Raw genomic sequence first — 27,635 nt, 5'->3', positions numbered from 1 at the left:
ATTAGTATTTCTCTTACTTTTAGCCTTAATTTTTTTTTGACCCACAGCCATTTCTAGGGGGTATATATGAGAAAAGTATAATGGACTTAAGAAAATATTTTAAGCTTTCTGGTCATTTGAATTTAAAGCTTCAGACATATGCACCCTAAACCAAGAAATGTGCATCTGTCAGAAACAAGGCATACAACCATCACCTTAAATAATCTTCTTCTCTTAAAGTGGAGCTGTATTTCTGGACTTGAACTGAAGATAGTCAAGGTAGCAGTTTCCTGGTTGCCAATTACTTATACTTAAAAGCTCACTCTAAAATTGTAATAATTTACTCTAGCAATCTATTATATTACTTTGTATACATTCTCTAAAATGGACCACTTTTGCTTTTTTCTTTATAAAAAACTTCCGATTACTTCAGACAAGGTCACAGTGCTTTTTTGTATTAAAGTGAACTAACAGCTCAAAAACACTGACTTCATACATTTATATAGATTCTTTTCCATTGTTATTTCTAATCACAAAGATTAATTTCTTTTTAATAAGAGGTTTGTTATTAGTCTTTTCTAAAAGAAGTTTTTTGTTGCCAATACTACAGTAGATGATAGTAACCTACAGAGCAAACTGAAACCCAAAAGAAAAATAAAAAAGGGATAAGCCTGGTAGCCTTACCAGATCCACCTCTGAAGTTGCTTCCTGGTCCTGGACCGAAGTTGCCACCACCTCCACGTGAATCCCCAAAGCCGAAGTTACCTAGGATGGATTTTAGATTCCTGTTAATGTACGTATTATAGGAAAACTCTGAACCCAAAAGCATGAAGTGAAACTCAAATACCTCCTCTTCCACTCCTAGAACTTTGAACTTCTTGCATTTCTTGTCTAGATAAAGCTTTTCTTACTTCTGCATTATGGCCATTGATGGTGTGGTATTTCTGCACTGTAAATCATAAATTTAAGAAGAAATTACACGCAGTAAATGTTGCTTCTGGAGTTTAACTCAGGAATGGCTAAACTGCCAAAGAGAAAATAATTTTTCCCTCCTCACATTTTTGCAATACCAATTCCAATCATCCAGAAGTCATAAAGATGTCAGGATAATTTCAGGTAGTATTATTACATGATCCCATCAAATTTATAAATTGAAGATTCAAAACTAAGGCCATGTTCCTACAAACATTTATGCATGTAATTAATCCAATTACATTCAAAAACTTACTCACATGCTTATGTGTTCTCTATATTGGGACCTTAAGTAGCAATATTGTTAGATGAAATTGTGGAATGAAGTTTACTTACATACAATTTTATCAACAGGATCATGGTCGTCAAACGTAACAAAGCCAAAACCTCTCTTTTTGCCAGATTGTCTATCTGTAATTATTTCAATAGTGTCAATTTTCCCATATTCCTCAAAGTAGTCTCGAAGGTGGTGTTCCTCAGTATCTTCCTTAATTCCACCAACAAACAGCTTTTTCACAGTAACATGAGCACCAGGTTTTCCAGATTCCTTGAAAGAATTAACAAATATTTTTTCCAAAACTATTAGTGGAAGAGAGAGTTTTGCATATGGACTCTTTAATGAAGATCTTAAAGACAGCCAACTTGAAATCTAAATCAATTTCAAGAAGTGAGTTTATAGTGTTTTCAGATAAACCGTATTATCTGGAATGCCTCTGCCTTTTTTTTTAATTTTACAATCATTCTTCTATTTTTTAAAGCAACTACCTCTGGTTGCTATGCGAAAAGCTCTAAACAAGCAAGAGGGGAAACAGACTATGCTGCAGAAAGAATGAAAATTATACAGGAAGTGTAATCAAAAGAAAAGTTAAAAAATAGATCAATATATTTTGATAGAACTGAAATGTTAAGAGAAATCTCATTTACTTGCAAGAATAGCAAGGAACAAATTTTCCAGACAGAACTGTGATCTATAAACTGACTGAGTCCTTTTCATTTTAACTGATTATACTCACATTCCAGACAACTTCATTTAATTTGTCTGCCTATCTTTTAAGTGCCAGACAACTTTAGGTGAAATCCTGGCCCCAGTGAAGTCACTAGCAAAACTCCCGTGGTCTTCCATGAATGAGGCCAGAATCTCACCCTTGATCTCTAGTATCAAAAAGAACAGCTCCCCAAATGCTTCTGCTACTAGGATATCCAACCTACAACAGCAGGGATTAAACTTTTGATATTTAAGCCCCCACCAATGCAGTAGTCACTCAACCTAAAAAACTGAAATGGCTTCTGTCAATCAAGTCCTAAATTCAAACTGGCACAAGTCAACGTCTACATGTGTACTGCTGTAAAGCTTCTAAAAGTGGTAACAAGATAAAGGAGAAAGGAAAAAGGCATGTGCCCCTAACCAGAGACTCTTAATTACAAAAAAAAGCATTGAAATTCTATCAGTAAGAATATGCTAGGTTTCAGAGTAGTAGTTGTGTTAGTCTGTATTCGCAAAAAGGAGTACTTGTGGCACCTTAGAGACTAACCAGTTTATTTGAGCATAAGCTTTCATGAGCTACAGCTCACTTCATCTGATGCAGTTTATGCTCAAACAAATTGGTTAGTCTCTAAGGTGCTACAAGTACTCCTTTTCCTTTTTAAGGATAAGCTGGTTTCTCACCAAATCAGAGACATTAATCTTTCATAATGTAAAAAGCCTCTTTGCTTTTCAGTACTTTGCTCACCTCTCTGGCTACTGCTCGTTTTGGCTCAACTACCCTTCCATCAATTGAGTGAGGTCTTGCAGCCATAGCTGCATCAACTTCAGCCATAGAGGAGAATGTTACAAAACCAAACCCTCTCGATCGTTTGCTTGCAGGATCCCTCATCACCTGCAAAAAGAAAATCAGGAAGTTTTACTATTTCACTACTAAGTTTTCATACTACCACTAAGTATAAACAAGGCTCTTCGTTTTCAGTTTGACAAATTTTTACTGAAAAACTTCCCAGTTTTACAAACGCTGCTATTTGGTTTTTAATCAATCTTCACCTAAATTTTGGACCACTCAAGTACATGAAAATACTGATGACGTTAAGAAAATGCAATACATTAGATAGATATGTTACTAATAAGTTAGTCGAAGGGTAGATCTATGCTACAGCTGTGCCACTATAGCGCCTTAGTGCAGATGCTTCCTACATCAACCAAAGGGTTTTTCCATCGATTTTGTTCATCAACCTCTCTGAAAAGAATTCTTCCATTGACCTATCTGCTTCTACAGTGGAAGTTAGGTAACTGTTTCACGGGGCACAAAATTTTTCACACCATGAGTGATGTAGTTAAGTCAGTCTAATTTTAGACGTAGACCAGGCCTCAGTGTAAATGTGAAGCTGTCTGTTAAAGTAAGACAATGTAGTGGAAGATTAAACACCTGCCTCTCTCTCTGTGTGTGTTCAAGTCCTAAAAAAAAAAGCCAGAACCTTCTGGCTCCAGCAACCTGCTCCAGACGAAGATTAAACCTTCTTTTACTTTAAATATTCTTACGTGTCTCTATTTGTCGTCCCCCCCCCTTTTTTTCTGTCCTCCTATCCCTCAAAGTTTAACTTCACAGTTGGGGGGGGGGGGGGGGTCCCTGCACCACTTCTTACCCCTTTTGTATATTTTGTAATGAACACCAATAGATTTCTGAGAAATTTAAAACAAAATAAAAACCAAAAGTGATGGGCCTTGAACAGAATAAATCTACATATCTTTAATTTAGATTTTCCCTGCTTTCTACACAAAAGCAGGTGTTTTAACCCAATTACTCATGATTAAAGTATTTGAACTGTATAATTCTGCATTACAGTGAAAACTTGGCTTTACCCTTCATCATGCATATTGTTCATGAAATTGTTGACTTCAACCACAATTTATACATAAAGCTTTCTAAAGATCTCACATGAAGCATACAGGGATCAACTAGATGCTTCTATTTGCTCTCTTATTAAAATGCTACCCTTCCCAACATAGATAAGGCAAAGTTAACTTGTGGCCCTCCTGCAAAAAGACAAGACTGAGGCCAAGAGCCTCAGGTGTCTGGGTTATGTAAGTACTCAACAATTTATATTTTCAGTTAAAATTCTAAATACTTCAACATACGTCACAATAGTAATCTACTGCTATTCCAATACTTCAGAAAATGGTATGCAATTTTTACCAAGTTTTTAAGTCCACATTATCAGCATACATTAGCACATGCAACTTACCACACAGTCTGTAAGTTTCCCCCATTGTTCATAGTAGTTTCTCAAACTTTCTTCTGTTGTTTCAAAGCTCAAGCCACCAATGAACAGTTTGCGAAACTGCTCCTTTTCTCTCTAATTTAGAGAATATAGTATTAATATCATTTGCACTTCTCCCATACTACTGTTTAATGTCAGAGTAAGTCTTCAGACATGTTCACAAATGTCAATGAATACTCATTTTCAACAAAAGATTGTGTTTATCTGAAGTTCATTATTGCCATTCAATACAGACCCATATATTATAAAAAAAGTAGCTCTTTACAATTTCAGTGTTTTTTAAAATTACCTTCCTTCCACTCACAAATATATTAAAAATTAAAATTAGGTTTTAAGTACTCTTAGAACTGGAGAAATGTCCACTGAAATGCCATCAAGTTTTCCTCCCTGCAATAGCGTCTTCTTAAAAAAACCCCATAGATTATAATAGATGAGCTGTGTGGTCTCTTTACAAAACCAGATTAGAAGATACCGATTTATGTTGTTCATTCCAAAATGCAGGCTATTTATTTTTAAAAGAAGTGTTTATAAAGAAGTGTTTGTGCTCGAATTGATGTTCACCAGTACAAACCAGAAAAGGAGAAACAAGCTTCTATATGAGGCATACACAAAATGCGGGTGGGGGAGCGTCTTTTGTAATCAAATAAAAACTTATAGGCTCAGACACCAAAAACCTTAAGCTATTAAATCTCTTTCATCAATTCATTCACATATGGACAATTAAAGCTCTCATGAGGTACATATTAAGGAGCTATGGGAGTTTTGCCATTGACTTCAATAGGAGTAGGATCAGGCCTCAAGTGGGAAGCAGCTTACTTTTTTTTTCCTCATTGTATCTTAAGTACTCTTCCAAGACAGACATTTCTACATTTACTGTTGAGGTCTATTTTGTATCAAAAAGAGGCTTGAAAGTTGTAGCCATGCCTATCCCAGGCAAAATTTACACAAAACAAAATAAAAAAAAGGAGACTACATATTCTGAACTAGTGTTATTCACATAGGCTAACTCTGCCTTGATACATACTCCGTTAAAAAAAAAAAACTTAAAAAAAATCAGGCATACAATAAAGGAAGTAGATATTTTAGAGTAAGATATAGGGGTTGTTTTCTGGGAAAGGTACGTGAAGGCAAACAGATTTTATGTTTTGCAGTTCTAAGCAACAGTAAGCTCTCATATAATATACTTTATTTTACCTGCTTTAAAAAAAATAGTTTCATTTTTTTAAAGATCTAGCCTTCAGAAAGGCAAATTTACCTTTTGCTAGTCAGGTGATGAAGGCCATCAGAAAACTAAGGTATATACCAAGGGTGGCCAAAGGAAGGCTCACAAGCTGCATACAGCACTTTTGCACTAAGGGCAGCTTACTGAGCCCCCCACCATCCTCCACCTACCAGACTAGGGCAAAGGGAGTTTGGGGCTTCAGCCCTGTGAGAAACACCTGTCAAGGCTCAGAGCTTCAGTAGGAGTGGGGTTTAGGCAGGTGCGCCTGGTGCTCAAACTTCTGAAAATTACAGTATGTGGCTTGGAGGGTCGGTAAGTTTGGCCACCCCGGTATACAGTACATTAAATATTGTAGGATACTGAAACAGCAATATATAAAGAGGAGGAATGAAAGCAATTCATCTTAACAAAATGGCCAACAGCCGAAGTTTATTGAATCAGGGACAATTTTCATGGCGTGTACTACATCTAGCATAACGGTACCGAGATGTCAAGATGCTACCACAAAACAAATAGCCAAAGTTATGAAGAGCTCAATTAACAACTGAAGAGTTTATTATCAAATTGGAGAAGAATCACTACCTTGGAAAGGAAGCAGCTATTAGCACAATTAGAAGTTTCAAGTCAGTAAAAATTTCCAGAGCAGTTAACACCATCAAAAAGATGGAATGAATGCCTTGTCACACTGGTTTGCCCCAATATTGGATACTTAATTATTCCCTCACAATATTCTGCTTACCCACTCACTTGGGTAAGTAATTTTGAAAGGCTAGATTCTTTTTCCTTTAGAATCATCATGTTTAGGGTGAAGAGACACTTATTAATGGTAAATTTTGGGAATACCGATAAATTTTAGTGGGTTATTTTCAAGTCTTCAAGAACATGAGAGGATTGGCTTGGTCAAATTTGCTCCAATACAGAATTTGTAAAAACTGAGGTTTTACACACACTTCAATTTTTTTTATTTTAATAGAAATAGCTTCAAAAAAAATCTTGTATATATTATACTGCCAACAATGGAGCATTGGACTAGGGTACAAGAACCTAATAATATTGAACAGAATGAGATTAACAAAAGCGTAGCTGGCTAATCTGTTTCACTATTCATGTTGAGAGAAAGAAAAGGTAGCCTAACAGGTAATCAAAAACTAACACTGAGCATTTGAGAAAATACTCAAGATTTTTTTTTTTAAAATAGTTTTAAAAACAGTATCCCCTTCAATTTTTTTTCCAGTTGAATTTTCACATTGACCAATAAAAAAAGCTTCTTGATTTTGCCTAAAGCAAGACTTCCATAGTGTGCCCCAATAGCTAAACGAAATTGGAGAGAGAATACCAAATCTGCTTTTGATATAGCTGCATATCCTGCTGCCCTTCTCAGGCTCTGCAGTCAGTAGGTAGGTTTGCAACAACAATGTAAAATGTTTTACTGTTCAATTTTATCATTCTAGTTACTTTACTGCACTGCTGCAAAACAATCTGCAAAGCCTGAGGAAAGCAATAGGCACACAGAGAGTTATCAAAAGTTGAGTCAGTACTAACCCATATACAGGCCCCCAAAATCCCCCCCCCCCTTTAAAAACAAAAACCCACACTACTCAAGTTGCGAACAATTGAAAGAGAAGGAATGGGGAAGATAAAAGGACCTGAATCTATCATTAGTGAATGGGAATATTTGGGCCACTACATTATTTCCATAAACTTATTTTATTTTTCACAAAGCACCCTCCTACCTCAAACTCCTAACTGGAGTATTTGGCAGAAAAGGAATGCTAACGAAACAGATCAAATCACTATCATTTGGCATGCAAGCAGACTACCAAACCAGGTATTTTTAAGTTACATGTATTGGCAACAGATTACAGGGCTTGAAATACCTTCTGAAGATAAATAATTACTAGAATAAGCAGTGTTGTTGTAGCCATGTTGGGCATAGGACGTTAGAGAGACGAGACAAGACAACAGAAGTTCGTCCAATAAAAGGTAGTGCCTCCCCACCTTTTTTATGTACTAGAATCTATGACACGACAGTTCTGATGATCTGCAGAACACTTGGTAACTAGTTTCTTGCAGGACAGCTAAAAATTATATATAATTTTGTAATATTTTCACCATACAAGCAATATGTTACTGAGACAAGAAGCAGCCAGCATGACCGGGAAGGAAAAAGAAGGTAGCCCAGTAAACAGCCTAGTCCCCCTGTTAAATTGATGTTTGCACAATTAAAGTTTGAGATTATATGCAAAGAACTGTTTCAGCCAAAAGGAAAAAACAACAACAACAAAAAAACCACCAAAAAACAACAACAAAAAAATGCATGCTGCGACCTAAAAATAAAGTAAGTTTCAGTACTAAAGTTTTCATACTGTGACCACACACTTCCATTAGGATGAGCTACAGAAATTATATTCTGAAGTTTGCCATTGGAGTCTCAACTCTTTAACTGCAGTGTAGTACATCAAAAATAGCATGTCCCACCCAAAGTACAGTACTGACTTGCTCAAATACTTGATGCTGTGCCATGCCCTGCCTTGGATGGCTCATGGTCTTGGAGTTTTGAGACTTCTAGGGAGTGAAGAGGGAAGAGGGGCACACAGATTACTCTGCTGCTGACAGAAACTTACTTCCCACCAGTAGACTCTTTACACTAGGGAGCTCTGTCAGCATAACTATACTGGTCTAATGTTCGTAGTGAAAAGTAAGGCCTAAGTCTCATATGGCAACTTAAAAGAAACCCTTCAGATAAAATCAAATACCATCAATTAATACCAAAGTTAACATTAATTGGTATAAAATACACATGACACAAACCATCTGATGGTTTTCCCACCTTCTATGATACTCTTGGTGAAAATTCCCCCCCCCCGCCCAAATTATAATAAAAGAATAGGGTATAAGTGGTCTTTAAAGCTTCCCATCATGCATCCTCCCCTCACAGGAGCGAATGATGGGTAAGATTTTAATGAGTAACTAGGAGTCTGCCAGTTCTGAGATTATATTATGTCCCACGAATCTGCAAAGGGTGGGGAAATGTGAAACCTCTATTTGAGAAGACAGCATCCAATCACAAGGAATGTGTTTTATAAAAAAAAACAGCTACAGAGGCAGGGAAAGAATGGCTCTGAACTGTTGCAAACTCAAGCAGGTTAAGATCATAATCAGCAAAAATGGCGGCCAGAGATAGGAGAGCGGAAGCTTCTGATCAACATCCGACAACTGGGTGCCCGCCAAAAAAGGAGCGCCGAGGGATGAAGCCTCTACGGGATGGGGGGAGGGGTTAGGGTTAGATTCCCCATTCCCCCACCACCGCGCAGACTCTACTCAAAAGGAGCTAGTCGTATTCGTGTGTGACTCCACGAGTCCTCCTCGGCGTCCCCACCCAACGCGGCAGCGGGACTGGCGCCGCAAAGGCCCGAGATCATCAAGCGCAAAGCGGCGGCCGCGCAGCGCCCGCCATGTGGCAGCGCCGGGAGACAGGGGCAGCCGCCAGTGGCCAGAGAAGGAAAATGGTTGCTGCTTTGGGGCGCGCGATGCCGCAGAGGAGGGGAAAATCTTCTCTGGCCGGCCGCGCAGGTTCGGCTACGCCCGCTCCACCAGCCCCCCACCCTCGGGAACAGGGCCCCGGCTACCCCCTTTCTCCCTCGGGCCGGAACAGAACTAGCTACCGCCCTTCTCAGCCAACGCACCGGCTCCCAGACCCCCCCCCACAGAGAGATGCTGCACCAGGTAACGGGGCCGCTCCACTCAGCGCACCCTCCTGTCCCTACCCGCCACTCCTCTCAGCTATTTCACAGTGGAGGTTCCCTACCGCAGGACCCAGCCGCCTCCCCTCCCCGGCCCATTCACCCCTCCCCCTCGTTACCGCCATTACCATCTGTGCCTCCCCGGCCTGATCCCGGCGCTTCGCAGGGCCAGAGAGAGACCCGGTTCGCTTACTGCCCTCCATGGTCACCCCTAGGGCGCGCGCGGCTCGCTAGCACAACCGGAGCTCGGTTAAACGGTCTGTCAGGCGGCTCTAGGACTCGCCTCCGCTTGCGCTGTTGCCGCAGCGTGTACCCCCGCCTCCCTGTGCTGCGCACCAGCCCAACCGCCGGCGGCGCTTCCAGAACCTTCCTTCCCCTCTAACGTCTCTGCTACGGAAAACCACCAAGTCTCGCCCACTGCGCCACCAAGCGCATCAGCTAACGGGAAAGTTGCAACTACTAGAGCTGCGCTAACAGCGTACGGGTTTACGAATAAGTATTTTGTTACGTAAAGGTACTAACTGCTACAAACTAAAACGCACCTTTCGCAGCTGTACAACCCAAATTTGCGTACCATACACCTCATGGTCTACGTAACCCTGTTTGAGAATACGACCCAACCTTTCTAGTAATGGCTGCCTTAACTGTTACGTCTTTTTAAATGCATCGCCACGCAGTGGTCCGTCCCTCGCTCCCCTTCCCACTCATAACGGTCTCTGGCTGTTTTGACCTCGACTCGAATTAAACACCCCCAAGAGCTCCCGCACTTCTGCGGGATGTTTGTGTTTCAATAACGTAGTAAAAATTCAGCAACGCCGTTAGCAATGGCTTTTTTCCGGAAAAAGCCGAAGCAGGCGTCGTCGTGGACCTACTCCACGTCGGCACTACCCGGAAAAAAACGAACTGCCGATCCGCTTCGGCAGTTTCCGGGAAGAGCCGAAACAGGAATCATCGCCTAAAATGGCTTCTTCGGTAATTTCCGGCAAAAGAAGCCGGAAAGCCTCTGGTGGCCGAACAAAGCCGAAGCTGCTCGGCTCGGGGTCTGCTCCAGCTTCGGGTTTTTTCCGGAAATTGCCGAAGCTGCCCGGAGACTGATCCTCGCAGCAAGAGAGATATAATTAGCCAAAGGTCTCCTTTTCCCCCACCTGTGGTGCAAGCAGGAGCCAGAGGGCCAAACCCGGAGCGCACTGGGTGTGCACCCCCGAGATCCCCTTTGTTGGCGGGCTGGCACCTTCGCCTCTGGCGGCCTGGGAGGAAGTGATAAGTGGCCAGATTTTGGCGCCAGCACTGAGACGCCGCCAGCCGGGCCCGCGAGCAAGCGAGAAGAGCAGACCCCGCGGTAGCCAGCTCCTCGCACAGCGGCCCCGCCACAAAGGGTGAGTGCGGCCCCCGCCTCGCCGGGGAAATGGCGCTTCGGCGGCTCCCCTCCCCCCGCGCCGAGCTCAGTGGGGAAATGGCCGCGGTCTGCCACCGCCCGCCCTCGGCAAAGTGGCCGCATGGCCCCATCTTCCCCCCTCCCCCCACTGGGCAAAGGAGTGAAGCGCCCCGAGCTCCTCTACTTGCCCCCCCCTCCCCGCGCGGGAGCCGCCTCGCCCCACCGCCCCCCACGTTCTCCTCCGTCACCGAACCCCCCAACCCTCCGCCAACAGCCCCTCGGCCGACGCGGGGCCTCTCCCCCGCCGGCGCTGCGCTCGGGCGCTGGGCCCGTCCCGCCTCGGAGCCGCGCCCAGGCAGAGGCTGGCGGTGGCCGTTCGCCAGGCGGCCATAGCGCGCTCTCAGGGGGGCCCGGGACTCACCCAGTCGCTCTCTCTGTCTCCGCGAGGCATCTTGCTTCGCCCAGGCGCTCGCTGAGGCCGCGTCCCCGTGTTTCAAGCTGCCGTCTCGGAGAGAAGCCCTGGCTGGCCCCCCTCTCGCTCCCGCACTGGCGACACGGTAGCAGCAGCGGCGGCGGCAGGAGGCTGCAGCTAGCGTGTAGGCGGCGTTGTGCGCTGTGCCCCGCCGCCAGCCAGCGCGCAGCTCAGCGCTCACACCCCGCAGTAGCCGCCCCAGCCGCTGCCCCCACCCCCTCAGATGTCGCTGCTGCTCAGTGCGCGCAGGGAGCAAGGAGGAGACGGGAAACCTGAGCCGCCGGGCACCATTGAAGTCTGTATCCTTCTCTCTTTCTTTCGTTTCCAATTTAACCTCGCCGTGAATTGGGCAGCGCCCCAAATCCCTTGCAGCTGGGCTCGTGTTTGGTGTAACTGCAAAGGTCCTGCCCCCCCCCCAGCCCCCCCAGCCCAACGCCGCCACCGCTGCCCGCCTTTAGCAGCCAGCCCAGCTGAAGGGAAGTGGCGGCGCTGGGCGGGAGAAAAGGGAGCTGAGCCCCGGGATCTCCAGGGGGTGCCTCTCCCCCGAGGTAGGAGGAAGGTTCTTGGGCCTCGCCGTGGTGCAACGTGAGGGGTGTGGGGAGGAGAGCGGGTAGACGCTGGGGGGCAGCCTGGGGAGACGCGGTAGCACCCAGCGTGGAGGCGGAGTGGGCGCGTTCAGTAGACAAAGCGAAGCCCCCCGCATGGGGGGCGGTTTTTCCGCGGTCCGCCTGGCTTAGCCTTGGAGCGCAATGGTCGTGCTTGGCGAGGGGGCAACGTGGCGCTGGGAAGGGGCCGTCGCTCTCTCTTCAGGGCGGCTGTGTGAAATGGTGGCGGGCGGCTTTGGGCAACGCACATGACTTGCCGGGTCCGGCTGTCGTGTGGCCACAGCTGTTCCCTCCCTCACAAGGGGAAAGGGGCGCAGGGCTTCCCCCTCTATGTTGGGCTGCGGCTTGGTCCTACTCCGTGCAAAACCACCGGATTTGGCTCGCCTAGTCCCGTTAGGTCACCCAGGCCTTTTATGTGCACCCACCACAAGCCTATGGTGCAGCCTTACCCCTTCATTCCTCTACCACGGGCCTTTGTTTCCCTCCCCTCATCACAATGGAGACAAGATGAGGTGCCCAGCAGCAGGGCCCAACCCTCACCCTCTGCCCGCCCCCCACCGGATTTGGCTATGATACCACCTCTCTGGCTGCCAGGAGATGAGAATTGGGCGGGATTGCTGAGTCAAATGCCTCTTCTGGCCTTTAATAAAGGTTTACCTTTGTCTTGCTCATTTTGTAGTTTCTAGGAATGGGTGGTGAAATCTGTGCCCAGAGGTGATTAGTGTGAGAAATTGTATGGGAAAGGGGACGAGTTTGCTTCATCCAGACCATATGTTTGTATAATCTATTTAAGTTAATGAAATGTATATTTCTTAATTAAGCATTTTAGTCTTCAATATACAATGTGTGCAATTTGGCAGAGTTAATGTCTGTATTAGCCTTAACTCTTATCTTCTGATCCTTAAATTTGCAACATTACAATTGCTTTAACATAATCTGCAGTTTATATGTATTTCTTGCTGTGTCAAGGTTACTGGTAACTCACTACTATGTTACACTACAGATACTTAGCTGTTGCTAATTAAAATCTAACTTTTGCATCTTGAAAATGCTTTTAAATATCTCTTGGTTAACTGCTAGAATCCGAACGCTTTTATCCCATTGGGTTTAAGGAAATATATATCCTAATGGTTCTCCCAGCCTCTCTCTGAAACATCTCTGCTTTATGCTGGTGGAAGGACATTCTTGTAACCCTTCCTACACAATCAGTAGCAAGAGTGATGGCTAGCATAATGGTGTGTTTGTGGGTTGTCAGAGAAACTAGTAATCTAGTTCTCTGGATTTAATCCACACTTGAAATGTTATGTGCAGTGAACACATGGGGGTTGGAACAAGGACCATGATTGTATTGGGATGCCTTTCGCTGAGTAATGTAAACTTCCTTTTAATTGTCATACATTTTTCTAGTAAAAGCTCTGCAAGTCTGCAATAAAAATGGCCTCCAATAAAACTACATTGGTAAGTTCATGAGCACCTAAAATATATAAGGATTTAACCGAAGTATTTTTCTTCAAAATTATAACTTGGCATCTCCATGTAGAAGATACATCCACATCTCTCCTCCCCAGCATTATTCTGACTAAAATCTCAGATCCAGAAAGTAAGGCTAATAGAAAGGACATTAACTTTGGCTTAAATAAAACTGCCATCTTACAAACAAAACAAAAGAACGTCTCTCTTTAATGGAGGTCTGTGCTCCAGTTCAGCTCTCTGACTTAAAGTGAAGATTGTTTAATAACCTTTAACAGAAAACACTTTGAATTTTTTAGCCTCCTTTCAGCACCCCATGTAATTCATTGTGTATTTAAAAAGGGCAAAAACATATTCATTTTAACTTCTTCTTAGCAGTTAAGGGAAAAATGATTGCAACTACAGGAACAGTACTATTACCTAATACTGATGTGACGGGGCATAGTTAGGATTGTTGGAACTATTACTAGTAAATAACAATTCACTTTGATTTCAGAGGAGCAGAGATTATTAAATGTCTCCCCCACCTGGACCATTATAACAGGGCTTTGACAGGTATCAAGTTACTGTGAAACTTCTTGATATTCAATTATGAGCCAAAAAATTCTGAAATTAAGGACAAATGGATGTCACAGTAGTTGCTCTAATATTCGTTTAACTAATGGCAGTACATGTTTGTAAAGGACAGAAGTGCAGAACTCTAGTGCTAGGTTTACTTGATGGAAAAATAATAAACAAACAGATTTTTATATAGCCTAAATGTGGGGAAGGAGGGAAAATTGTGTGCTCTTATGACATTTACTAAAAAAAAGCCTGCTGTTAAACTTATTACTAGTCAGTAAGTACTAATTTATCCCATATCCAGACAAATTAAATATCACCTCCTGTCCCTTAACTGCCTCATTATTTTTCACTGGACTGCAACAGTGTAAGCAATAACATTGCAAACACTTTATCAAGCTAAGAACCCTCCATTAGAAGTTAGTGCCCCAACTCTCTAACATGAGTGAGGGTAATATCGGGTCCGAAATGCTCAGAGGACGGGAAGAGAACCTATTAATGCAGTCAGTATTTTTTTAGGAACTTAGCTGCACAGGTCAGGAAAATCAGCTAATGGTTCCCATAGGAACCATGCTTCTCCGAATGTATTAGGGGGACAGATAGTGTTTCTCTTGAAACTGTAACTTTGATGTTTCTGACTTTTGTATATCTGAACCATCTACCACAATGCTACATTAATGTTATAATCTTTCACTTGTATAAAATTAAAAAGGTGAGTGATGATACACTGAAGGAAATGTGTGTATACTACTATGTGAATTTTGAATATGGGAAAGTAGCAAAGTACACTTTATTCGAACATGCAACATTAAAATGCCCAGGATATGGTGTTCTCAGCTATGGGACTTGGAAAAAGAGGCCAAACGGGTATAGTGACAATTCTTTCCATTAACAACTTCAGATACTGTATGCTTCTGTTGGGTGAAGTGCATGTAGAAGCATCCATCCACAGAGCATCCAAAATTTGAGATGAATGCACAATTTTTCTTCAGGCCATGCAGTCAGATATGCATAATAGAATGTAGTGAGGGACAAGAAGACAAGTTTGAACATCTGTCCTCGTGTACATATGAGGCATGCTTAAATCAGTAATGTCCAGTAAATTTCAAGTGTTCATGACAGTTTTTCAAGCAAGCGTCTTTTTTTAAAAACAAAGCTCATATGCTTCCATGGAAGGCTTTGTGCATGCCAAATTTTTAAGTTTCTTCATTGATTTAGAGGTCTAAAAAGCGTTTGTACTTAAATTATGAGAATAAGAGGGTGAATTAATTTTTTTTCACTTTCTCAAAATAATTCCCCTTGATACTGAGTCGAAGCCCAAAGGAGAATCTCTCACAAAGTTATATTCATTTGAATACATGTTTACTCATCAGCTATAACTGTAGTGTTGCTACTATTGTGCTATGAGCATTATGTCACTTGTTCTTCACTTTTTGCTATTTTTCGATCTCTACTTATTTCTCTCTTCTGTCTTCCACTCCTTTCTTTCTTTAAAGGAAACTGCCTTCAGAGGATAGCTTGACATCTTCATATTTTTCCTTTCTCTCTGTCTTGATCTTGCATCCTTGTTCTCTTCTTGTATATTCTCTCTCTCTCTCTCGGCCAAAAAATACCTGTGATTAAGTTGGCACTCTTCAGACATTGGTGCTTTGCTCAAAATATCATCTCTGGGACATACAAATAAAGATTTAAATCTGATTGTAAATGTTTGCTCTATTTTAAATCACCCTATCCCCCAAACAAACACCACATTTGGTATCTTTATATGTATAAACTCACTGTTTAGAATAGAAATCTTGAAACCTATTTCCTTTTTTATATTTTGCTGTATGAACCTTCAATTTGTAGGTTTCTAACCAGGAGTCTGAAGTGGCATTTGGGAAGGGCTAATTGGGAAAAGGATCCTCAAGGATTACGTATGTTTTTGAAAAGAATTACAAAAAGTGGAAAGAACTAAATTTGGGCCTGACATACTTGATGATATCCCCTTTAAAAAACAAAACACCCACCCTTCCTCAAACTCTGGAAAGTCTATCTAAAACTTATGTAGAGTTTCAAAACAAACTGATGCATTGCTTTCTCAAAATGCAGATAGTACTCATGACCAATGCTATAATAGCAGGCCTGTCCTCAGTAGGAAAATACATTGGTAAAGGAAATGTGACAGCACTACTTAATTTTAATGCTCCCATAGGACTGCATTGTGGGAGCTTCAAAGTCCCGCTGCCATTTTGAATGCTTTCCCATAAGGAGCGCATCCAAAATGGCAACCAAAACTGTGCACTTAATCCCATAGAGCTCCAAACACTCAATGTGACAGTACGAGACTTGTTTCAAGCCTTTTAGGATTATTAACAAGGAAATTTTGAAAAATACCTTGTGTCCTTCTAATACATTTAATTGTGCCTTATTAAACTTGGAATGCCTTGAGGATGATGTGGATGTAATTAATTTTTATTTTAAGCATTTAAAGGATGTTATACAATAATATATCTAATGTACACTTAAATACAACATCTCTGTAAAGTTTTAATAAGATAAATTTTGTACATTAAGTGCTGTTCTTTAAGCTTAGCTATCTTAGGTTTTTGAACCTCTGTAACATGTGTTTGAGTGAAAGTTACATTGGTCCATGGGTAAAGATGGGGGGAGAATGGCAGCTATGGAATGTTACAAGTAACACATTCTGCTGGCAGCTGTTATCAGTTATTGTTGGGCATCCAGATTGGTATAGCAATATGTCTTTATCTCTTCTCCCCTCCACACTTTTACTTTTTTTGGAGGGAGTGAGAGGAAAGTAGTAATCAATTGCCTTTGGTTTTCTTTCTTAGTAGCCAGAATATCATTCCCTTTCTCTTTGGTCCACCTCCCCACAGTTCCTTTAACGCTTACTACTTTGTGTATGCCTTTATGCTGTTCCTTATACACTGCCTTTTTTGTGGGTGTTCAGTTATGTTTACTGTAGAAGTTATTGTAAATTTTGAGTCTTTGGCACTAGAGGAAGGAGTGGAATGACAATTAAGGGAAAGGAGGCATTGATTGCATAGGCAAAACATTTTGCCTTTAAAAAAGACTGTTTTCTCAGTTTTGGGTATTTTATTCAGCAACTTACAAAAAATGGCACTCAGATTACCTGCTCTAACCTAATAGGAAATTGAGCCCTGGACCCAGTATGAATAAGTTGCCATTTTTCTGCTATGTAGTGAGTAAAGGTTGTGCTTGACCATTGAAATAGCTACATAAAGCAATATAAAATATATTATTATAAATATAATTTTTAACTTTTTTAGCACAAAATGGGAAAGAAACAGAATGGCAAAGGTAAAAAAGTTGAAGAAGCAGAGCCTGAAGAATTTGTTGTGGAGAAAGTCCTGGACAGACGTGTAGTGAATGGGAAGGTTGAATACTTCTTGAAATGGAAAGGATTTACAGAGTAAGGAATTCCAAATGTATATTTTTCTGGTAGCCCCTAAAATCCATTAGATACTTCGACAGGCAATAATACAGTGGAAAGTAAGGGCTTTTCTGTGCTTCAAACACTGCAGTGGTGCAGCTGCATTGCTTCAGTGAAGACTACCTATGTCAATGGAAAAACTCCAACTCACCGAGCGGTGGTTGCTAGGTCGATGGGAGAAACCTTGCACTGTGTATGCTGGGAGTTAGGTCAGTTTAATTGCATTGCTTGGGGTGTGGATTTTTCACAACCCAGAGTAACATAGTTATACTAACCTAAGTTCATAGTGTATACCAGGCCTAAGAGTGAGTAGCCTTTCATTTAGGATGACTTGGGGCTTGGCTACATTTGTGAGTTACAGCACAATAAAGGAGCCCCGGGCGCACTAGCTCACTACCTGTCCATGCTGGCAAGGCACGTAGAGCACTCTGACTCCGTGGCTACAGCGCTGCTGGTACTCCACCTCAGCGTGTGGAATAACATTTGCTGCGCCCCCGCCGGAGCACCGCAGCACCAGTGTGAACGAGGTGTTGCATTCCTGCACTCTGATCAGGCTCCGGAAATGTCCCATAATCCCCTTAAGTCAAGTGGCCACTCTTGTCATTGTTTTTGAATCGCCGCAGGAATGCGGATATGCCCTTTGCAAGCTCTGTTTCTGACAGCCGGCTGCTTACCTGCTCTGAAACAAAGCAAGCCATTAGTGTGGAATGTGGAGGGGTGGGGGAGAGGGTCTGCTGCTGTCTAAAATTACAAGACGGCATGCTGACATGCTCTCAACCCCCCAAAACCCACTCTCTCTCCCCCCATATACACACAACACGCTCCCTGTCACACTCCACCCCCCCATTTGAAAAGCACGTTGCAGTCACTTGCATGCTGGGATAGCTGCCCATAATGCACCGCTCCCAATGCCGCTGCAAGTGATGCAAATGTGGCTACGCCAGTGCGCTTGAAGCTGTCAGTGTGGACAGACTGCAGCGCTTTCCCTACTGTGCTCTCCGAAGGCTGGTTTAACTCAAAGTGCTCTACATCTGCAAGTGTATCCATGCCCTTGGTATTTTAAAATTATAAAAGGGAAAGGGATATTGTATACTGGAGCTTCTGTTGGTGGGTTATCAGACTTCAGTAGCCCATAGCATTTCAAAACAAGCAGATCTATTTTAAGTATGTATTCATTCTTCTAACTAATGTTTTAAGGATATTTTGAGACCAGGGTGGAAGAAAATCTGAAGTAACTGTAATATTCAATAAGGCCTCACTAATAGTTGTACTTTGCCACTGTTTCTCAGTATAGATATACACATAAACACCTTTTATTGATATAACTGTATGCACGTTAGATGTTGCACTGATTTAACTTCCTTTTTTAAAAAAATTGATAGCTAAATTGGTGCTAAAGCACTGTAGAGAAACTCTGATCCCATATAGTTAAGACATGGATAACAAAGCTAAATTCACTCGAGGAACTCTGGGCTTGCTTGACTAGTGAATCACTCTGCTCAGAGTTAATTGTGGGAGATTACACTTCATCAGCTGCAAATAAATAAATAAATCCCTTTAAACATATATCCTACCTACTGGTAGAACACATCCACAATCTTGCACACATTACTCCTAGGGGAATTCTGCGCCACTGTGTGCACACAGAATTCATGTCCCTTTGTAGATTTCTTTGCTTCCCTGCAGAAAATAATGGGGAAGGTGGGTGCTTGGGGATGTCCATGGGCATAGTTCACTGAGGCATTGCCCCCCAAAGAGAGGTATGGGGTTGTGCCACTGCTTCCCCTCTATTTCTGTGAGCACAGAACTGGCTGGGTAAAGGAGGGTGCCGCTTGGCTCTGCTGACTCTGCAGCTGGACACTGCCTCCTGGGTTCTAGTGCTAGTTGTGCTCCCCTTCTGTGTGCTGGGAGCCATCCAGTGAGTGCCCATGGGGGAAGGGAGGGTGGAGTGGGAGGAGGGAGCTGGGAGAGGGGCATGTGGGATTGATGGGCGGGAGGATAGTGCTTGGGGAGGGGCATTAGGAAAGGGATGGGAAAGAGAGGGAGGAAGTGGGAGCCCTTCATGGGGTGTCCCCTTGGCCGCCTCTAGGGCTCCCCTCTTAAGCAGGCCCATTGAACCGCCACCCCTCCGTGCACCTACCTGGACCATCCCAACAAACCCCCCCAGACTCCTATTCCATTGAGCCCAACTAGCTCCCAACCACTTTCACCTGGACCATCCTGCAGAGTCCCATTGCCCCTCTGCCTGGAACTCCCCAACGAGCCCCTGTGCATCCAGATTCTTCCCTTCCCCACACCTGCTCCCTCCCTCCCCCCCAAGCTGCTTGCATCGGATTGCCCCACACAAAATCCTCTGACCCCACATCTGGATCCCTCCACCACACTAAGCCCCTCTACACTTGGATCCTGCTGGGCTGAGCCTGCTTGCCCACACCTAGTGCACCCGGTGCAGAGGGGGCGGGGTCCCAGGGTGTTTTTGGGGCAGGCCTGGCCCTTGTACTGTGCCAGGGTTGGGTGCAGCCTCATGGCTGAGTCCCTGTCCCAGGAGAGGGGGAGCTGCAGGGTGATCTGCCTCTGTGCAGCAAGTGGCCTGTGCCCCCCACTGACATGCTGGAGCCTCCACATTTATTTATTGACTAATAAAAAACTGCAGAATTTTAAACTGTACACAGGATTTTTACTTTGTAGCACAGAATTCCCTCAAGAGTAACACATTTATGTTGTATATTGCTCGAAATAGTCACACTATGATTGCCTGTGTATTATCTCCTAAAGTGCATATTCTGCTCAGATGTACATAGCAGTAACTTGTTTAGTCTGGATGTTTATGGGACTTGCCTCAAGATATCCCAGTATATTTCAGTAACTGAAAATATCTTGGGGATTCCCATGTTTGTGCAATGTTTGGTACTGGTGCATATGATTGACTGAGAAGGCACTTATACTGTCTAGGGACACAGTTAATAGATTTGACGTTCAGTAGCTAATAAAACTAAGCACACCTGGATAGTTTCCAGACTTAATTAGCTTCTTCTTATGCCCCCAGACAGTTTATATGGTTCTCCATCTGTATTTCAAGGTGTTTAAATAGGAAGGGAGTAGAGTTTCGAGGGTCAGTCAGCTTCTACTGGGTGGGTTGGTAGGGATTAAAAAAAAAATGTTGTGGATGGGGATGTCTGTACTGTATCTTCTGTCAGCAGTTGTTCTGCAGCAATAACAGAATAGAGCATAACTCTAAGTGCATATCTGATGACTGCAAGGTAATTTAAGAAAATAAAGTAGACTCCCCTCTTCTTTAAGAAGCCTGTTTTATGTGCTGGGGAAGAAGCTTTTGCTTACTGTCAGTTATGTGGCTAAATTAGGTTTCTGGGCTTTTGATAATCTCATGAGCTAGCTGTATGTATGTTTCAGTGCTGACAACACATGGGAGCCTGAAGAAAACTTAGATTGTCCAGAGTTAATTGAAGCCTTTCTGAACTCCCAGAAAGCTGGTAAAGAAAAAACAGATGGTGGTAAAAGAAAATCTTTATCAGATAGTGAATCTGATGACAGCAAATCAAAGAAAAAGAGGGATTCTGTAAGTATTTTGAAGTTGTTGCTATACAAATGCTTTTTCTTATGTTGAATGTTTGTACCCAAATTTTAAAAAATTCTAGGAGTGATCCAGGGAATTATAGACAAGCCATACATCTATATCTAGAAAATTGGTTTAGAACAATAATTTAAAAACAGAATAATAAAACACCTAGAAGATCATGATGATAGGGTCTAACCAGCATGGCTTCTGCAAAAGAAAGTTGTCTCACTAATATATTTGAACATGACAAAGTAGTGAATAAATAGTCGACAAAGTCTTCCTTGGACTTCCAAAAGACCTTTTGACAAGGTTCCACGAAAGAAGATAAGTATTCCTTGGTGAGAGTATTATTATGGCTCTAGGAGATAATGAAGCAGAGAATAGGATTAAATCAGTGGTTCTCAAACTTTCGTACTGGTGACCCTTTTCACACAACATGCCTCTGAGTGCAACCTCCCGCACCCCCCCCATAAAGTAAAAATACTTTCTTATATATTTGACACCATTATAAATACTGGCGGTAAAGCAGGGCTTGGGGTGGAGGCTGACAGCTCGCAACCCCTTCCCCCCCCCCACCATGTATGAACCTCACCACCCCCTGCGGGGTACCGACCCCCAGTTTGAGAACCCCTGGATTAAATGGTCAATTTTCATCATGGGTTACGGTGCCTCAATGTTTTGTCCTAGGTCCAATGTTTTAATATATTAATGATTTAGAAAGGGAGGTGAGTGATGCTACTAACATTTGCAAATGAAAAAGATGTTTAGGTTAGTCATGACCAGAGAGGGCTGAAGAATTTCAGAAAGACCTAAACAAACTAGAAAAATGGGCAGCATGATGGTGAATGATTTCATTGCTGACAAGTACAAAATAATGTATATTGGAGGGGAAAACATAAATGTCTTGCAGGATTCTAAAGTAACTATTAATTCAAGCAAGGGACCTTGGTGTCATTGTAGACAGCTCACTGAAAATATCTGTTCAGTATGCAGCTGTGTAGTTCGTTTGTTTGTTTTTTTGTTTTTTTTTTTTGTTTTTTTTTTTTTAAGTTAGGATGCATAGGTCAGTGGTTTCCAAACTGGGTCATGACCCAGTACTGAGTCATGGAATAGAATACATTGGGTCGCAGCAGCTCTCATCAGCACCACCATCAGTGGTGCTGCCTGGCTAAGGCAGGCTAGTTCCTACCTGTTCCAACACTGCGCTGTGTCCCAGAAGTGATCAGCGGCAGGTCTGGTTTCTACGCGCTGGGGGAGTGGCACGGGGCTCTACGCACTGCCCGAGCACCAGGTCTGCACTCCCATTGGCTGGAGCTGTGGGAGGCGGTGCCTGTGGGTGAGAGTCGCGTAGAGCCGCTTGCGCGCCTCTACCTAGGAGCCAGACCTGCTGCTGGCCGCTTCCGGAGCGCACTGTGGTCTCTCTGGTGCCAGGACAGGCAGGAAGCCTGCCTCTGCACCCCAGCTGTGCTGCTGTCCAGGAGTTGCTGGAGGTAAACCTGTGCCCCCAATCCCCTGCCCCAGCCCTGAGCCTTCACCCAGAGCCCTGACCCCCTGATTCAGACCTGGGCCCCCCCAAACCAGAGCACCCTCCTGCACCCCACAGCCCACACCCCCAACTCTCTGCCCCAGCCTTCCACATTCCAAACCCCTTATCCCCAGCTCCGTAGGGTCGTGAGCATCAACAGTTTTCTTCAACTGGGTCGCCAGAAAAAAAGTTTGAAAACTACTGGCATGGGGGTAGGATGATGAATAATACAAATATTCTAATTCCTTTATATAAATCAGTGTATGGCCTCATATGGAATACTGTATATAGTATTGATCACCCCATCTCAAAAAGGATATTGTACAACGGGTGAGGGGAAGGGGAGAAGAGCAGTGAGACCAATCAAAGGCATGGATTAAACTCATGAAGAGAAATTGAAAGATTGGGATTATTTACTTTAGAAAGGAGATGACTGAAAGGGAACATGATAAAAGTATACATGATGGTTAATGATATAGAGAAGGTAGATTGGGAACTCCTGTTCTTCCCTGTCTCATAATACATTGACAAAGAGACATTAAATGAAATTTACAAAGTGGGAAATTCAAAAACAGTAAAAGGAAATACTTTTAACCCAATGGATAATTAAACTGTGGAATTCATTACAATAGGAAGTCACTCAGGCCAAGTACTTAAGATATTAACTTAGGTCCTGAAGCATTAGTGTCCCTTACAAAATTTGTCATTAATCTGGATATTCCTGATACCCATGTCCAACCCTGTTTTAAATCTTTGCCATTAGAGATCAGAATGAGACCTCTGGGGACATATTATCCCATGTCTGCCTACTGTGGGGATTTTACATCTTCCTCTGAGGCATCGGGTATTGGCCATTGTCTGACAGCAGACTGGATTTAGATGGACCTTAGATCTGACCTAGTATGGCAATTCCTATTTTCCTATGAACTAAAACAGTAAAAGTTGATAACTCTTGAAAGTCAAAGAAATCAACTCGCATATCTGGATCTGTTCTCACACCTTCTAAATGTACCACACATGAAAGCAGGGGTGGGCAAACTTTTTGGCCCGAAGGCCACATCAGCATTGCGAAACTAATATGGAGGGCCAGGTAGGGAAGGCTGTGCCTCCCCAAGCAGCCTGGCCCGAACCCCTGACCCATCCTACCCTCCCTGCTCCTTGTACCCTGACCGCCCCCTCCTGGGACCCCCCACCCCTAACCACCCCCTGGGACCTCACCCCCATCCAACCCTCCCGCTCCCTGTCCTCTGACTGCTCCGACCCCTATCCACACCCTCACCCCCTGACAGCCCCCCTGCCCGACTCCCACGCCTATCCAACCCCCAGTCCCCTGACCACCACCCCCCAGAACCTCTGTCCCATCCAACCGCTCCCTGTCCCCTGACTTCCCCCCCCGGGGCCTCCTGCCCTTTATCCAACTCCCTGCCCCCTTACCATGCCACTCAGAGCGGTAGGAGCTCGCAGCCACGCCACCCAGCCAGAGCCAGCCATGCTGCCAGAGTGCTGGCAGCACGGTGAACTGAGGCTGCAGGGGAGGGGCTGGGGGCTAGCCTTCCTGGCCAGGAGCTTTGGGACCGGGCGGGCCATAGCTTGCCCACCTCTGCTTTAAAGGGATGCTGTTGATAAGTTTAGGCCTGAAATGACCTAACTTCAAAGTAATTATCTCATGGGTAATGACTAGTCTAAAATCATTCCAAGTCTGCATCTGAAAATAGGGGTAGAGGAAAAGATACCATTGCCATTTAAGACCAGCAAAGGGAGAAAAAGGTAACTGGTCATCTTTTCCTAGAGCTGTTCTTTACCTTTTATTACTGATGCACAAAAGTACACAGTGGGCATTAGTTCACTATAAAACAAAATTATTTGACATGAGACACTTAAGTTGGTAAAACAGTCTACATCAGAGGTGGGCAAACTACGGCCCGTGGGACCCTCCTGCCCGGCCCTTGAGCTCCTGGTCCAGGAGGCTGGCCCCTCCCCTGCTGCCCCCCTCACCCCCACAGCCTCAGCGTGCCATGCCACCAGCGCGATGCTCTGGGCAGCCGGGCAGTGCAGTTGCAGAGCCGCAACCTGATCCAGTGCTCTGTGGTGCACGGTTGGGGGGGGGGGGTTGGATAGAGGGCAGGGGAGTTCGGGGGGGGGGTGGTCAGGGGGCGGGGGTATGGATAGGGGTTGGGGCAGTCAGAGAGTGGGGAACAGGGGGGTTGGATGGGGCAGGGGTCTCGGGGGGCAGTCAGGAATGGGGGGGATTGGATGGGGTTGCAGGGGGCAGTCGGGGTGGGGGGTCTGGAGGTGGTCAGGGAGCAGGAGGTGGTGGATGGGGCAGGAGTCCCAGCGGGGCCAACAGGGAACAGTGCGGGCTTGATGGAGTAGGAGTCCTGGGGAGGCCATCAGGGGACAAGGAACAGGGGGGTTGGATGGGGCAGGAGTCTCAGGGGGCGAGAAGTGGGGGGGAGTCGGATAGGAGGCGGTGGCCAGGCCATGTCTGGCTGTTTGGGGAGACACAGCCTCCCCTAACCAGCCCTCCATACAATTTTGGAAACCCAATGTGGCCCTCAGGCCAAAAAGTTTGCCCGCCCCGGTCTACATTGTAGATCTTATAAGTTAGGCTGCAAGTCTTTTGTGGAGGTCTTGGAAGTCACAGATTCCATGTCTTTCTGGGACCTCCATGTCTTCTACAGCAGCCAGTGTGGCTGACCCTAGGGCTGCCCGAGCAGCTGGGGCGGCCCCTGGGTAAGCTGCACCAGCTGCTGCTTTGGGAGCAGCAAAGTCATGGATGGGTCATGGGTGGTGACTTTTTGTTTATTGCTTGTGACCTGTCCATGACTTTTACTAAAAACACCTGTCACTAAATCATAGCCTTACTTATAAAGTGATAGGCAGTCTTCTTAAAATAACCTTAAATTTGAATGTTTAGCAAATTAAATTAGTCTAAAAATTGAAATTTAAAATAAGAGATTTTTTGTTTAATCTTAAGGGTATGGTCATGTAAACAATGACTGCATACTCTTAGTTATTCCTGTATGGTACCCTTGACATCATTGTGATATATTTTTTTTTTCACAAGGAAATACCTGTTTGCAGGCTTGGATTTTAATTTCTCTGCAGAAATCACTTTTAACTCGGAGCTATTGCCGCACTCCTAAACTCAGGAAATTGGCTGCAGTTTGCATGTCACTCATACACTCATATAGGCGAACTATGGGATGCTACGATGTTCCCTGACCTTTACACTAAGCTTCCACTAGAAAGATGCTTCCTGCCTTATCTAGTTTTCTGAAATAAATGTGTATATTAATGATGTAAATTCATCTTTTTTGCTAAATTTAACTAATTCAGTGGCTCATTCTAAAGCGTAAAATGACAAAATAAATCTTGACTTGATGTAAGCTGTAACTTGTCTGACACTTGCCTTAAAATGATGAAAATTAATGTTAAACTAGATGTGACTTTCAACCTTTCTAATAGGTTGATAAACCAAGGGGGTTTGCAAGAGGTCTTGATCCTGAGCGGATAATTGGGGCCACAGATAGCAGCGGAGAACTTATGTTTCTTATGAAATGGTAAGTGATGTACAGACAACTCTGATCCACTGTTTAAACTGGTAAGAAACCATTTCCTTTTTGGAATGAGACAGGAAAGATGACAATTTACTTGTTTCTGTTTTTGGGAACCTGTCCTGAGCAAATAGTAAGTAGAGTAAGATTGGAATCTCATTTCTAATATTCATTGGTCAAACTAATGAGAGACTGAATACATGCTTTTTGGCAGAGGAGTGTGGGCAGTGCAATAGTAGCTTCCATCCCTTTATTTAAATGTCTAATTTTGCTCTCAATGAAGTCCAACTGAGTTGCCCCAAAAATATCAGAGTCTCACTTTGAGACACTTAAAGATTTGCACTTTAGAAGACTCTTACTCATCCTCTTAAAAACCACAAGTAGTGGATATGTGAAGTTTGGGATGTATATAAAATGCAGGTTGCAATTTGGAATTTCTGTAGCATTATTAAATGAAGAAATGAGAGAACTTGTTTGTTCTTATTTCCTGTCTTTGTGGCTAGCTTATACTTTGTTATATGCAACAAACCTACTTCTAACATGCATGTGAAATCAGTAAAAGTTTTTAAAATACAGGGGTATCAACTGTGTCTGTCTTGCATTTTCTCTCACTCTGACACGGGATCAAAAATTGCAATCTGATAAATTGTTTATTGCATATGTTCCAATTGGATTTAATAGTTTGTGATTGTCCAGTTTACCCAGAGTGACACTGTCAATTTAACTGTCCGTGACACCTGTCTGAAAAGTTTTACATGACATTAGAAGTAATGCATAATACTAGACAGGTTATCCTTTGTTGTGTAGTCAGTGTTTTCTTTGTGCAGTGTTTCCCTTTTTGTCTGTGTGGATCTCTCAAACAGGAAAGAGAGACGTTTTTTATTGAGGGGAAAATGTGACTGTAAAACACAAATTGGCAGGGAAAACTGGGGACTGCTGTATTGAAACTGCTGTTAACTAGAAATTGTGATGTTCAATTGATGTCCTTTTAAGAGGACCTTCTCAGAGTGATGGCCTCTGGAAAGTTGCTAGTGGTGATTAATAGGGATAGATATTTCTAAAATTTAAACTCCTACCTCTGCTCCTTGATCATGAAATATATTCTAATCTCAATTGCAGACACATCTGGTTTAGTAATAGCTCTTAAACTCAAGACTTTTTTTTTTTTTTTTAAACCCTGCCCTCTTAGGAAAGACTCGGATGAGGCAGACTTGGTGCTGGCCAAAGAAGCTAACATGAAATGTCCTCAGATTGTAATTGCTTTTTATGAAGAGCGACTAACTTGGCATTCGTGTCCGGAAGATGAAGCACAATAATCATTTGCATTGCTTTTTTATATATATATATGAATATTAAAACCTGGATTTGGATTTTATTCTTTTGATTTATTAGCAATGTGAGAAACCTCTACATTCTAATGAGAATTGAGTTTGATATGTTTGTTTTTTGAAGTAGTGTGTTTTGCATCAACAGCAAGTAAATAAAGGCTTTCTGCAACTTGCTTCATTAATGAAAGGACAGCATTTGATACTATTTCCTCCATATTAGGTAAAGGCTTTTTTAAACCTTCATGATCCTCCATAGTTATTACTGAATCATAACAAATGTTTAAACAAACTCACAGATGTTTTATAGTCTTCTATGCTATTGATGTGCATGTATCTTCTTTACCCCAACCTAGCCCCGTAACATGTAGAACCATTCTTTTTAGTCTTTGAGGTAATTTAGTCCCAAAGAGGCCAGGTAAAAACTAACTTTGTAGTAATTTGAATGTTATCATACTGTATATTGTTTACTTTATTGTAAATACTGGTGAACGGTGGTCAATAAAATAGTTTTATATTCTTCCTTTA

General features: G+C 43.3%; 2 protein-coding genes across 9 annotated transcripts in view; one reads left to right on the top strand and one right to left on the bottom strand.

Moving 5' to 3' along the window:
• Nucleotides 1-11,122, bottom strand: part of HNRNPA2B1 (heterogeneous nuclear ribonucleoprotein A2/B1) — a 16,929-nt gene extending 5,807 nt beyond the window's left edge. For 2 of the 4 annotated variants that reach the window (XM_084620591.1, XM_084620592.1), the window contains exons 1-6: nucleotides 9,315-9,536; nucleotides 4,186-4,296; nucleotides 2,682-2,828; nucleotides 1,288-1,498; nucleotides 827-928; nucleotides 664-744 (exon numbers count right to left, since the gene is read on the bottom strand). In XM_084620591.1, the coding sequence (XP_084476717.1) occupies nucleotides 664-744; nucleotides 827-928; nucleotides 1,288-1,498; nucleotides 2,682-2,828; nucleotides 4,186-4,296; nucleotides 9,315-9,389 (727 nt within the window). In that variant the 5' untranslated portion in view covers nucleotides 9,390-9,536. Of the gene's footprint in view, nucleotides 1-663; nucleotides 745-826; nucleotides 929-1,287; nucleotides 1,499-2,681; nucleotides 2,829-4,185; nucleotides 4,297-9,314; nucleotides 9,541-10,982 lie in introns of those variants that run through there. The other 2 variants (XM_084620593.1, XM_084620594.1) reach the window with 2 other exon arrangements.
• Nucleotides 10,265-27,635, top strand: CBX3 (chromobox 3). 5 transcript variants are annotated; one of them, XM_084620597.1, is made up of 6 exons: nucleotides 10,265-10,562; nucleotides 13,046-13,096; nucleotides 16,960-17,102; nucleotides 20,535-20,700; nucleotides 25,694-25,788; nucleotides 26,972-27,635. In XM_084620597.1, exons 2-6 carry the CDS (start codon nucleotides 13,073-13,075, stop codon nucleotides 27,096-27,098), a joined length of 555 nt encoding a protein of 184 aa, XP_084476723.1. In that variant the 5' UTR covers nucleotides 10,265-10,562; nucleotides 13,046-13,072; the 3' UTR covers nucleotides 27,099-27,635. The 5 variants fall into 5 exon arrangements, with proteins under 5 accessions (XP_084476723.1, XP_084476725.1, XP_084476722.1 ...); XM_084620596.1 differs by lacking the exon at nucleotides 10,265-10,562 and adding an exon at nucleotides 11,189-11,328; XM_084620598.1 differs by lacking the exon at nucleotides 10,265-10,562 and adding an exon at nucleotides 11,431-11,581.

This window comes from Lepidochelys olivacea (genome assembly GCF_965140295.1).
Source record: "Lepidochelys olivacea isolate rLepOli2 genome assembly, chromosome: 2".
NCBI lineage: Eukaryota > Metazoa > Chordata > Testudines > Cheloniidae > Lepidochelys > Lepidochelys olivacea.
This window is presented reverse-complemented; position numbering and strand designations above follow the sequence as displayed.